The sequence below is a fragment of the Nannospalax galili genome, unplaced genomic scaffold (genome assembly GCF_000622305.1).
Source record: "Nannospalax galili isolate Female #2095 unplaced genomic scaffold, S.galili_v1.0 scaffold1283, whole genome shotgun sequence".
Classification (NCBI taxonomy): Eukaryota; Metazoa; Chordata; class Mammalia; order Rodentia; family Spalacidae; genus Nannospalax; species Nannospalax galili.
Genome location: NW_008349841.1, coordinates 544701 through 557439, shown reverse-complemented (window position 1 = coordinate 557439; position 12739 = coordinate 544701). Strand labels below are relative to the sequence as shown.

The 12739-nt window shown below is 35.8% G+C and overlaps 1 protein-coding gene across 16 annotated transcripts in view; it reads left to right on the top strand.

Moving 5' to 3' along the window:
• Supt20h (SPT20 homolog, SAGA complex component) overlaps positions 1-12739 on the top strand; it is a gene marked incomplete at its 3' end in the record, with an annotated part of 41231 nt that overhangs the window by 18846 nt on the left and 9646 nt on the right. For all 16 annotated transcript variants that reach the window (XM_029570413.1, XM_029570406.1, XM_029570411.1 and 13 more), the window contains 9 exon segments: positions 2120-2236; positions 2367-2420; positions 3376-3515; positions 4271-4427; positions 4528-4584; positions 6360-6431; positions 7597-7754; positions 11514-11540; positions 12016-12048. In XM_029570413.1, coding sequence (XP_029426273.1) covers positions 2120-2236; positions 2367-2420; positions 3376-3515; positions 4271-4427; positions 4528-4584; positions 6360-6431; positions 7597-7754; positions 11514-11540; positions 12016-12048 — 815 coding nt within the window.

The window sequence follows — 12739 nt, the reverse complement described above, 5'->3', positions numbered from 1 at the left end:
TCCCTGATACTGCTATTAATAAGCCAGAGTTTGTGTTAAGAGATTTAATTTCTCATTTATTATATACATTTGTTGATGTCATGAATTCAGATTTACACCAAATCATGTCTAGGACAAATCTAATGTCTCTCATAATATTTTTATGGGAAGGCTTATAAAGCTCCAGTGTTAGCACCTGTTCAGCTGTGTCATCGTCCAATGACAAGAAATGACTGCCATTCCTATTCTTCCTCGTCCAGTATAAAAGTTGAAGAAGAACCACATAGGGTGGTGCACCTCTTTAATCCCAATGCTCGGGAGGCAGAGGCGACAGATCTCTGTGAGATCGAAGCCAGTCTAGTCTATGTAGTGAGTTCCAGCCCAGCTGGAGACCCTATCTCAAAAAAAAAAGTAAAAAGGGTTGTTGTTGTTTATAACTAAAGGAAAGTAAATATAGTAATATAAGTAGATTCTTAGAAATTAGTTAATGCTTAGGCCTGAATTATATATTTTTATATATATACTGCTTTTCTGTTTTCTTCACTTCCTAATTGTCACTATATACACTATATTCTACTTGAGCCACCTTTGTCCAATCACCTTTGCCACCTTCCCTGCCTGCCTTTGCTAAAGCATACCAAGCTTATTCCTACTGTTTGTAATGAGCATGGGTGTGTGTGTGTGTGTGTGTGTGTGTGTGTGTGTGTTGTGTTGTGTTTTCTTGAGTCAGGGTCTTATGCTAGCTCAGGCTGAACTGAAACTCACTATATTTCCCAGGGAGATCTCCAACTTGTGGCAGTTTCCTGCTTCAGCCTCCTGAGTGCTAGGATATCAGACATGAGCCACCACACCCACCTTGTTACACATTTTCATTTGCTAGTCCTTCTGTCTGGAATTATCTGTCTTAGATCAATTCTTGTGATTCATATCTCACCACAGAGAAGTTTTTATCTGATCATACAACCTAAAGTAGCCCCTTCCCATTTTATTTTGCTTAAATCATTCATCATTATCTAAAATTATGTTTAGCTGGGGGTGGTGGCGCATGCCTTTAATCCCAGCACTTGGGAGGCAGAAGCAGGCAGATCTCTGTGAGTTCGAGGCTAGCCTGGTCTCCATGCTGAATCCAGGACATCTGGGGCTACAGGGAGACCCTGTCTCAAAAAGACAAAAAAAAAAAAAAAAAATCATTATAACATTTATTGTCTGTCTTCCCATGTTGAGAGCAAATGTCATCTGACCACTGTACCTGTGAAACTTCTTAGCTATTGCCTGGCACATTATATTGGGATTGCTTAGTAAATACTTGTGTAAGAATGAGCAGAAGTATGAGTGATAGATAATGTGATGACACTGTTCAAAAGTTCTAAGTGGATGAGAAACATGATAATGAACCTTGGCAAGTTATAACAAGTAATAAGGTTCATTACAATTGTGATGCAACATATTTTAAATTTGAATTTATAGTTAACTTTCCTCTTATTAAAATAGTCTGTAAATTTTGGAAATTTTAAAAAAGCAAATACAGTAGTTATGTCTAGAACCTGACATTCTGGCTGAGTTTATTGACAGTTTATAACAATGTCAGACTTTATAACAGTCATAGTTAGCAAAGTAACAACATACCAACAAGCTTCAGAAGAACTACAATCCCAAGGAGCTACTGGAACTTTACTAGTATATAAATGCCGAAGGTAACCTGTTGACTTTATTAGATGTCAAAATCAGTCTATAGCTAGAAACTTAACAGTTTTAAATTGCTTTTTAAAATATGACTATAAGGGCTGGAGAGATGGCTCAGCAGTTAAGAACACTGACTGTTCTTACAGAAGACCTGGGTTTGAATCCCAGCACCCACATGGCAGCTAACAACTATCCATAACTCTAGCTCCAGGGGCTCCAACAGCCGCTTCTGTCCTCTGCAGGCATTGCATTACACAGGTGCACTTACCTACATAAAAACAAAATAGTCCTCTTGAGTGGTTTATATAGTAATATATTCACCAAAGATCTATTGAAAATATGAGAATGGCCAGAAATAATGAGTAAGAGTTTAAAGAATGTGAAACATTTGATACAAACTTGCTTATTTAGGCTTTTGAAAAATGATACTTACCTGAATGTTTTTTTCTCAAAACAGGTTAATATTTTTCATTGTGGATGTGTCATAGCAGAAATACGTGACTACAGGCAATCCAGTAATATGAAATCTCCTGGGTACCAAAGTAGACACATTCTGTTACGTCCAACAATGCAGGTGTGGAATGTTTAACTAGGAAGAACTGTTTTTTTGTTTTTTTTGTTTTTAGTTGAATTTTTACTTAGTAGAAATCTTCATATATATATATGTGTGTGTGTGTGTTTAAATGTTTTTAAATTTCTTCTAGACTTTAATCTGTGATGTTCATTCAATAACAAGTGATAACCATAAATGGACCCAGGTACTTCCTATTTTTAAATTCGAAGTAGACAAAATAATAGTAAGAAAATTAATGAAAAGCTGTTCTCTGAGAGCTTTGTGTGTGTGTGTGTGTGTGTGTGTGTGTGTGTGTGTGTGTGTGTGTGTGTGTGTTGTTTTCCTGCTTGTTTTTATTCGTATATTAAGTTGGACTCTTTTGTGAAAAATCTAAGATTCTTTTATAAGCTTTAGAATTTTAAAATCTCTATATATTCAGGAATCCCTCAAGGAGGTGTTTATAGTTCATTAAGCTGACCTAATAAACCTAATGTGAAAATTGGAGTTTTGGGTTTTTTTGTTTTTTTTTTAAATCCCTTCCCAAACAAAAGCTTTATTTTTACAATGAATATACAGTAATTTTTTTGTCATTCAAGATTCTAAAACTCCAAGCATAGCTTTTCTCCCCCCCCCCCCTTTTTTTCTTTTTGAAGGCAAGGTTTCTAGCCTATGCTGGCTTAGAACTGATTGAGATCTTCCTGCCTCAGTCTCCTGGGTTCTGAGAGTAAAGACATGCCACCATACCTGGCATAACAAGATTTCTCTTACCAATGACAGAAGCTAATTAACCCATTCGTTCTGACTCAGCAATGTATATGAGATACCCAGTCACAAATTGTCAATTTCTTAAGCTGAGGATTGTTAAACAAAGGAGAGTATATAATTATTCTCCATTCCCAAATAAATTGTATTTTAGGTAGCCAAATAAATATTCAGTCTTTGAATTTGACTATTTCACATAATATATACAAATTACTGAATTTCATTAGAAGTTTCTTTATATTGTTGAGTTTACACACTAATGTTCAAACCTTAGTTAATACATTTTACTTTAATCTTTAACAAAATTCTAGGGAATATTTCTAGATTATATGATGTGTATATTTACTTTGTTGAAAACATTCTATTAGATACTGACATACACTCCTGGTGCATTTCAGGAAGACAAACTTTTGCTTGAGAGCCAGTTGATTCTGGCTACAGCTGAACCACTGTGTCTTGATCCTTCTGTAGCAGTAGCATGCACTGCAAACAGACTGCTTTATAACCGGCAAAAGATGAACACTCGCCCAATGAAACGGTAATTGTCAACATTTATGTGATATAGGTAGCTTTAAGTTTTGCTAACCACAGTGTCTTTTCCTGCCAGAGTATAAGTGCTCTGATTTTTTTTTTTTTCACTTGAAAGATTTGTCCTGACATTGTATTATAGTTTTGTGCATTACAATTTTCTAGTATTCTCTGTATTGTTATGAAGTGATAACATTTTTTGTAGAGTTTTAAAGGACCAACTCCCTCTAAATTGTAAACCTGTTCACTAAAGGGGTTGTTGTAGTAGAGAAAAGACCAGATATGGACAGGGATAATTCTTCATTAGTTCCTAATACTGAATAACCAATTTAATTTTTGGTAATTGGAAACAACTTGTAACTTATATGAGTTTTGAGAAAATATCATAAGTTTAGAAATTGTTTATAAACAAATGCTATTTTCAAATAAATGAATAAATGTGTTCTTTCTTGGTACTAATAATTGAACCCATGGCTTCATGCATGCTAGCCAAGCACTCCACCATGGAACTACATCCCTAGGCCCTAAATGTCTTTTACAAAGCATGGTAATTTGTCTCTAAATGTTTTAGCTATCTCTTAATAAAAGATTGCATATTGATTTAGGCTATAGTTAAAGTTACTGTATCTCAAGACAAACACATTTTATAATTCTACATTTGAAAAGGCTATTTGTGATTTAATTTTATAACTGATGCTTGATAGTTTAATTCCATTTGTTATTAGCTTATTAGCTTTGTTGAGTTCCAATCTCTCAATACTTTAGGTGTTTCAAGAGGTATTCCAGGTCCTCTCTGAACCGGCAGCAGGATCTCTCTCATTGTCCTCCTCCTCCTCAATTAAAATTACTTGACTTCTTACAAAAAAGAAAAGAAAGAAAAGCGGGTCAGCATTATGACCTCAAAATTTCTAAAGCAGGAAATGTAAGTTTTTGTTTTATTTTATTTTTTTAATGGAGTTTATTATGCTGAAAAGTTTGCCTTGTTTTAAGTTGGTGTAATTATATTTTTTTTAATTTTTCAGTGTGTAGACATGTGGAAACGGAGCCCCTGTAATTTGGCCATACCTTCTGAAATAGATGTAAGTTAGCTTATGAAATGCTTTTTCCTTTCAAACACAGTTCTTAAATTTTATCATTAGGTAACTAAAGCTGTGAGAAAACAATGTAAAAAAAAAATTTTCTTTTAAATAAACTCATTTTAAGAAGCTGTGCATTCTTCACTTTTAGCTATGTAAATTTGTTAGTTTTTTGAGACTGGGTCTTACTCTGTAACCCACATTGGCCTCAAACTTGGGACAGTATTCCTACCTCAGTCTCCCAAGTCTAGAGATTAGAGGAGTGAGCCACCACATTTAATTACATTAGAACATACCGTGAATAAAGCTCTGTGTTTAGAGTAGGAATGATAAAACAATTTCAAAGTGTGGAAAAAATAGGGCATATTTCCATAATGTACGTGAAATGGCTGTAATATTTCTATGTGTGTGTGTGTGTGTGTGTGTGTGTGTGTGTTTTGCCTGCATTTATGTAAGTGCACCTGTATGTGCAATGCCCATGGCGGCCAGAAGAGGGCATCAGATCCCCTGAAACTGGAGTTACAGAGGGTTGTTAGGTGTCATGTAGGTGCTGAGAACCAAACCCAGCGTGTGCTCTTAATCACTGAGCCATCTCTCCAGCCCCTTGTTGAGCAATCCTGTATTTCATTTTCCTGTTTCTTTTGTAGTCTGATTTTATTATTTACTCAATTCTTCTTTCAGGTATTTATTGTATGTGTGCCTGTGCTCCACGGCACACGTGTGCTAGTCATAGGACAACTTGTCAGGAGTTCTGTTCTTCCTCCCAGGGACTGAACTCTGTTTGTCTGGCTCAGCAACAAGCATCTTACCCACTGAGCCATCTTGCTGGCCCTTACTCAGTTCTTATGAAAATTAGTATCACATATTTTTTGCATTCTTTCCTAGCTAACACATGGATTGTTGTTAAAATGATTTTTTAAAAAATCAATACACAACTCCAGAAAGAAAGCTATATTGTCTTTTTGTTGCATGTGTGAACTTCAGGGAATGTATCCTGAGAACTGATGTTTAGGGTAAACTGTACAAAAGATAAATTTTAGCTTTGGAGGAAAGGATGGATCTCAAAAGCAGTACTTGCCAAATTTTTAGATAAAAACAAATCACCTGTAGAGTTTGTTAAATTATAGATCCCATTCAGTGATCCTGGGCTAGAGTTGAGATGCTGCCATGGGGCCCACAGACCACACTTCTAAGTAGCAAAGCTTCTGTTAGTTTAGCTCATCAGCAAAACCATGTCAGTTAAACATACAGGTTTCAAGTGTATGTTTATATTTACTTGGCTTGTGTCTCTAGGAGATGAAAAAGTCAAGAGCTACCAAGTAGGTGAGAATATTTGGTTAACACAAATTCTTAGGAGCTAATATATGGACTATATCCATCTAGAAAGTAAAAGAGATTGAAACATTTTCTCATTGTTTTTTTTATTTTGTTTCCTTGGTTTAGTTTGATTCTGTTTTTTGGTTTTTTGTTTTTTTTTCTACATTTTCCTCTTTGTGGCGGGGGCAGGCATGCAGTGCACATGCCATCGCACTACCATACATACCACTCAGAGGACAACTTAGAGGAGTCAGTTCTCTCCTCCCACCATATGGGTCCCAGGAATTGAATTCAGATTGTCAGGCTTGATGGAAAGCAGTTTTACCTGTTCTTAAGTATTTGGTGATACTGGTAATTCAGGAATTCTTGTGTTAATATTGTTTTATTGTTGAATTGTGTAGGTTCTTGTTCTCTTTGGTCAGAATACTAATTCCATTTTATTTGGTGTCCTGATTGTTTAGGTGGAGAAATATGCTAAAGTAGAAAAATCTATCAAATCTGATGACTCACAACCAACAGTCTGGCCAGCCCATGTAAGTAATATTGCCAGACTTTACTAATGATACTGTTTGCTTGTCAAATGTGGTATGTAGCCAAGGATGACTTTGAGCACACTGATCCTTCTCCCTCTACTGCCCAAGTGCTAGGATTGCAGGTATATACCACCATACCTGGCTCACACTGTTGTCTATAATCCAGGATCTGAATTTATTAAACATAAAATTGCTTTTTATGTATAACTTTGGAGTTCCTATGAACTTTAAGAAGAAGTATTTTGTATTTTATAAAATACATTTTCCATTTTAAAAAGTTTAAACAAAGTTTAATACAGAACTTTGTTTTTATGAGCATGCCTATAAACTCAGATCTTGGAAGCCAAGGCAGGAAGATTATAAGTTGGAGGCCAGCCTGGGCTACATATGGAGCTATTGACTCAAGAACCTAAATGAGTGTCAGGTGTAGTGGCACACCCAATAATTCTAGAACTAGGTAAGCTGCTGCTGAAAAATTACGAGTTTGAGATCATCCAGGGCCACATGGTGAGAACATGTCTGAGAAAAGAAAAAACCCACATTTTTATTTTGGCTGCATGTTGATAGTTACCACTTACTTTGTATTTCAAATTAGTATATTCTTTTTAAAGTGTTTTTGAGACACAGTTACTGCATGTAGCCTAGGCTTGCCTGGAATTTGCTATATATACAAGGCTGACTTTGTTGCCATCCTCCTGCCTCTGCCTCCTGAGTGCTGAAATGATAGGCGTTTGCCACCATACCTGACTTAAAGATGTCTCTTAATGGAAATGTTCTAATTTTTCTCATGGTAATAACTTATTAAAGGGAAAAATTAAAATAATATATCAGATAAGCTCTAAGGGTGAAATAAGATATTTTGCACATAGGATATTTTATATGTCTCCCTCATGACAAAAACATTTCTGCTTTCAAAGTTTATCTTTAAATTGTTAAATTTTGCAATTGTATGTCCAGTATATGAATTCTGCCATATTTCTCTTAAGCTTTATTAAACATTCCATTGGAACTCATCCCAAAGAACCATATAGGAAAAAAAGTCTTAACCAGTCCTGCATGAGGGTTTTGGTTATAGGCTGAAATACCTCGTGAAAGTCATTTAGCCTCTTCATTCAATTCCTATACCTTTAATGTGGAAATTGTTGTGGGACTCTGTCTTTTTCAGGATATAAAAGATGATTATGTGTTTGAATGTGAAAGTGGTAATCAATATCAGAAAACAAAGCTGACCATATTGCAGTCAGTTGGTGATCCACTTTACTACGGAAAAATACAGCCATGTAAAGCCGATGAAGAAAGTGACAACCAGATGTCCCCATCCCAGTGAGTTCTGTTGAATATATGTAATGGACAAAAATCAGACATCCAGAATTTATTTAGAATTACTGATGAACTAACTGCTAATGAATGGCAATTTCCCTTTGGGGATTTATTGGTTATTTAATATACCTATTAGTTTTGACAGTGGATGTAGATAAAGTTAAAAAGTAGTTACCATGTTCTCTAAGTTATTTATAATTATAACAATTTCTTTTTAAAAACAAAAAAACATATATCATTGGGGCTGGGGAGATGGCTCAGTGGTTAAGAGTACTGGCTACTCTTGGAGAGGATCCAGGTTTGGTTCCCAGCATTCACATGGTGGCTAACAACTTTCTATAACTCCAGTTTCAGGACACATGATGGCGTCTTCTGGCCTCTGGGCATTGCATGACATGGGTGCACTTGCATACATGCAGACAATAACACTTATATACATAAATTTAAAAATAATAAAATATTAAAAATGAATGGGGCTAGAGAGATGGCTCAGTGATTTAAGAGCACTGGCTGTTCTTGCAGAAGACCCAGGTTCATATCTCAGCACCCACATGGAGGCTAAGAACTGTTTATAACTCCAGTTCCAGGGGATCCAATGCCTTCTCACCATCTTCTGTCCTGATCCCTATGAGTTTGAGACCAGCTTGGTTTACATAGTGAGTTCCAGGCTAGCTGGGGCTACAGGGAGGGCCTGTCTCAAAAATTTAAAAAAAAAAAAAAGGGGGGAAGAAAGTGATTGGAAAAATGGTTCAGTAATTAAGAGCACTTGCTGCTCTTGCAGATGACCAGGGTTTGGTTCTCAGCATTCATATGTCTGCTCACAACCAGTTATAACTCCAATTCCAGAGAATCTGACGCCCTCTTCTGGCCTCTGTGGGCATTGCACAGCATGGGTGCACTTACATATATGCAGACAATACACCAATACACATAATGAAAAAACAAGTATTTTTAGGAAATTTTTTTAGATAAATAAAAATAAAAACATAATTTTTATGCTAGCTTTGAAAGACATTCTTGGGGTTTCCTTGATATATTTATATGTTAGTTTATATAGTTGATATTTTAAAATGTACATTTTTAGTGCAGGGTACTAATACTTAGTTTCTGTTTGTTTGTTTGTTTTTGAGACAGGGTCTCACTCTGTGACCTCAGTTGGCCTGGAAATGACTGTGTAGTCCAGGCTGACCTCAAATTCACAGGTGTGGCATGTTGAAGCCACATTACGATCATTCCTTAATAAAACAGCCTAACTCTTAACATCCATTTTTAAGGCCAAGAGTAGACTCAAACTGCTGAGAGCCTGTTCCTTCAAAATTCTCTCAGAATTCTGTTCTCAAAGAAAGGCTAGCTGGTTTATTGAAAAAGTACATCCATCATGAAATAGGAAAGTGAAAGTCAGACCCTTACCAGAGAATCTGGCCCTTTCTCAGCCCTACTGATTTAGAATAGCATACTTCCAATCACAAACAGACATTATTAATTTAATCCCATCTATTTCTCTTGCAACACAAATGGGATAATTATTTCATTTTCAATTAAAAAAGTGCTGTTTGCAGAGCTCTGATATGTAAAATATGCCTACACACATTCATACTATCTTGGGTGGAGGGCAAGGAAGGGTCCAGAGGGATTAAGGCCATATGACCAGGTCACAAGAGGAGCACATGGCTCAGTGAATTTGTCTACATTATAAACAAGCTTAAGATTAGCTTTGGTTGCAAGGTTAGGTAAAAGTCACTTATCTAGAGTGTGTCCATATTGTAAATAATCATTCCAAGTCCCTCCTCTTTGTTTTGTTAGTGAAGAAGTGTGTAAATGTCATTCTAACACACAGAGATCTGCCTGCCTTTGCCTCCCCAGTGCTGATAGTTTTGATTTTATGATTAGTTTTATTTTTTAAAATCACATTCATACTGTTTTGAAAAGATGAAAAAGAGCTCAAAAAATGAGGGGAAATAGTAACTATGTCATTGTTGTTCAAACCTTTACCAAAATAGACATGAAATTAGTGTAAAAAGATGGATTTTAAAGTTATTTCGCCAGTACCTTGATAAAAGTCAAGAAAAAATAGCAGAAATTCCTCAGCCAACAGCTGTCAGCTATTTTGATTACTTACATTTCTCTTCTGAAGACACACTGGTCATTTTAAATGTATCAACATTTAATGCTTTAACATTTCTAGAACACAACAATATAATAAATTCTCCCTTGTAAAAAATTAAGTTTAAATCACAAAATGACTACTTTGATAGGAAGAGAATTAAATTTTTTGACATTACTTTAGAAAGGTGCTGCAAATGTTCAGTGAATGTTGTCTTCAAAATTCTTCCATATTCAAAAATTACTATGAAGTGGTGGTTTTTTTTTAATTTTTTAATTGAATTTTTGTGTATTTCATACAGAAAATCATCTTTATACCCCTTTCCCCTTAGGGGACCCTCCCATAACCTCCCCCACTGGATTTCATACCTTCTGTCATTTGTGTTACGGCCTATCATGTAAAGTTAGTGTCCCCAGATGTTCCTTCCTTTAAGATCAGCTCATTCTCACCCAGCAGTAATCAGCTGCCAATAATTCTTTGACTAAGATTGGGGAGTGCTGTTCATTTCCACAGTTCTGTGCTAGGTTTTTGTCTGCCTAGTTTTGCATGCATCTTGTGTATACTGACACTATTGCTGTACATTCATATGAGAAGAGTCTCAGGCACCTGTAGGACTGTTTCTGTATGGTCATGAACCACCTCCCTGGCTCTTAACAGCCTTTCCACCTCCTCTTCGGCAATGACCCCTGAGCCCTGGGTGGGAGGATTTTAATATAAGAGTCCTGTCCAAGGACCCACATTCTGCAGACTCTTATTCTCTCCGTTTTGGCCATTTGTGACCTTTTGCGTTCCTGGACCTCTACTGCATGAGGGAGCCTCATTGATGAGAATTAAAGGATGCATTAGTGTTCTAAATCCCTTGTTCTATGTTCCATGAGCCTTGGGTGTAGAAGTTGCATCCTAAATGTGCCACTTAGGCTTGGGCAATTCATAGATTGTGTATGACAGTTGTGGAACTCTGTAATTATCTCTGTCTCTTGAAAAAGAAGCTTCTTTGATGGGTGGTAACTGGGATACTTGTCTGTAGATTTAAGGATCCATGTTAAATTTGTCTAGGGATGTGACAGCCTTGGAGTTTTCTCTAAGATCTATGACCTCTCCAGCTATGTGTATTTGGCTAGATTTATAGTACCACATATGTGTTTCCTCCCATTGAGTGGGCTTTAAGTCCAATTAGGTTGCTGTTGATTACTCCCAAGATAAAAGTGCCACTACTACAGCAGTGTCATTTGCTGTGCTGGTCATTGATGTGGTTTTTAGGCCTTGAAGCTGGGGTTGGACCATTGAATGATGTTCTATCTTAGCAATTTATGAGATGCTCTCCAAAGCTATAAGAGCTTTCAGGGGAGGTGACTTCCCGGTCAGTTCTGCGCCATTGCTCCAAATCATGTGTCCAAAATATGTCCTTTCTTCAGCATTAGGGTCTTAATACCAAGTTCTGGCAGGTAAACAAGGACTGTGGCAATATGGGAGTCTTTTGGACTACATTGACCAATAACTCAAAGGAAAGTTTCTCCTGTCTGGCACTGTTTCTTGTTATGTAGCCTTCAGCTATACACATGGACTCATGTAGTGATACTGTATGTGTAATTTTGCTATCTATGACACTTTAAGATTGATTTGCATTAACTGAGTTTTTCTTCTACATTTTATTTCAGCTCTTCCACAGATGATCATTCAAATTGGTAATTAAAAAAATAACTACTGTTTCAATCTGTTAAATTATAATGCTAAACGTTTTTTAAAACTTGGAAAATATATTTGTTAGAATTGGCAATATACTTTCTTCCTTGTCTAAAATAATTCTAAGGTCCTCTTATGTACATTACAATAATGACTTCCAAAGACCTTTCAGTAGTTTAGTGATTTATACAAGTATATAGTAGTACTTGGCAATTTTTAGTACAGATTGTATAATGATAAATCATAAGCAGAATAAATTTCCCCTAAAGTAAATCAGCCAAATTCATTATTTTATGATGTAAAACTTGAGCATTGTTTCTCAAATTTAAATGTTTTGTTTTAAATTTAGTGATGAGTTGATAGATTTAAATGAATTTATATTATGATGCCTAAAATATGAAAGATTTCAGAAGTAAACCTAGGACTTCTTAAGACATGCTTATCTAATACCTCGTCTCTTTCTCACTAACATTTTAGGTTCATTATTGGATCAAAGACTGATGCGGAGAGGTAAAATATATTGGCATCTTTATTTTTGGTCAAGATGGGTGTGAATTTCATCTTTATAAGATAGAAAGTTCTGTATTGAGAATCTTGAAAATTGATTTTGTTATGCATTTGACAGAACATAGCCGTTCAATATCTTAGGTCTCAAATCACTTAATAAAAATTGAGGTCTTTTCTAACTTTAAGATCCTATTGATTCTCAGAAAATACAAATGTGCAAAGATAATACATGAGACTTAGGAATCACTTTCATGGGATAAGATTTGGGGGCACATAATTCTTCTTGATATTTTGATACCCGGCATGGTTTTTCACATACTTAATAAAATAGAGCCAGGTGTGGTGGCACACACCTTTAATTGCAGCACTCAAGAGGTAGAGGCAGACAGATCTCTGTAAGATCAAGGCCAGCCTGATGTATATAACAAGCTCTAAACCCAATAGGGCTACAGGGAGACCCTATCTCTCCCCCACCCCAAAATAAAAGAGAGAAATAATTAAAGACTAATGTTTAATATACAGTTCTATGCTAGATAAGAAAACTTAGATATCTAAGAAAGATGATTTCAAAGTGAATTTTCAACCTGAGTTCTAAGAGAAAAGCAATGAGAAATTTTATTAGCTGTAAAATTATCCCTATGTATAACTTCTGTGTAACCAAGGATGACCTTGTATTAGAAATAATATCTTTATA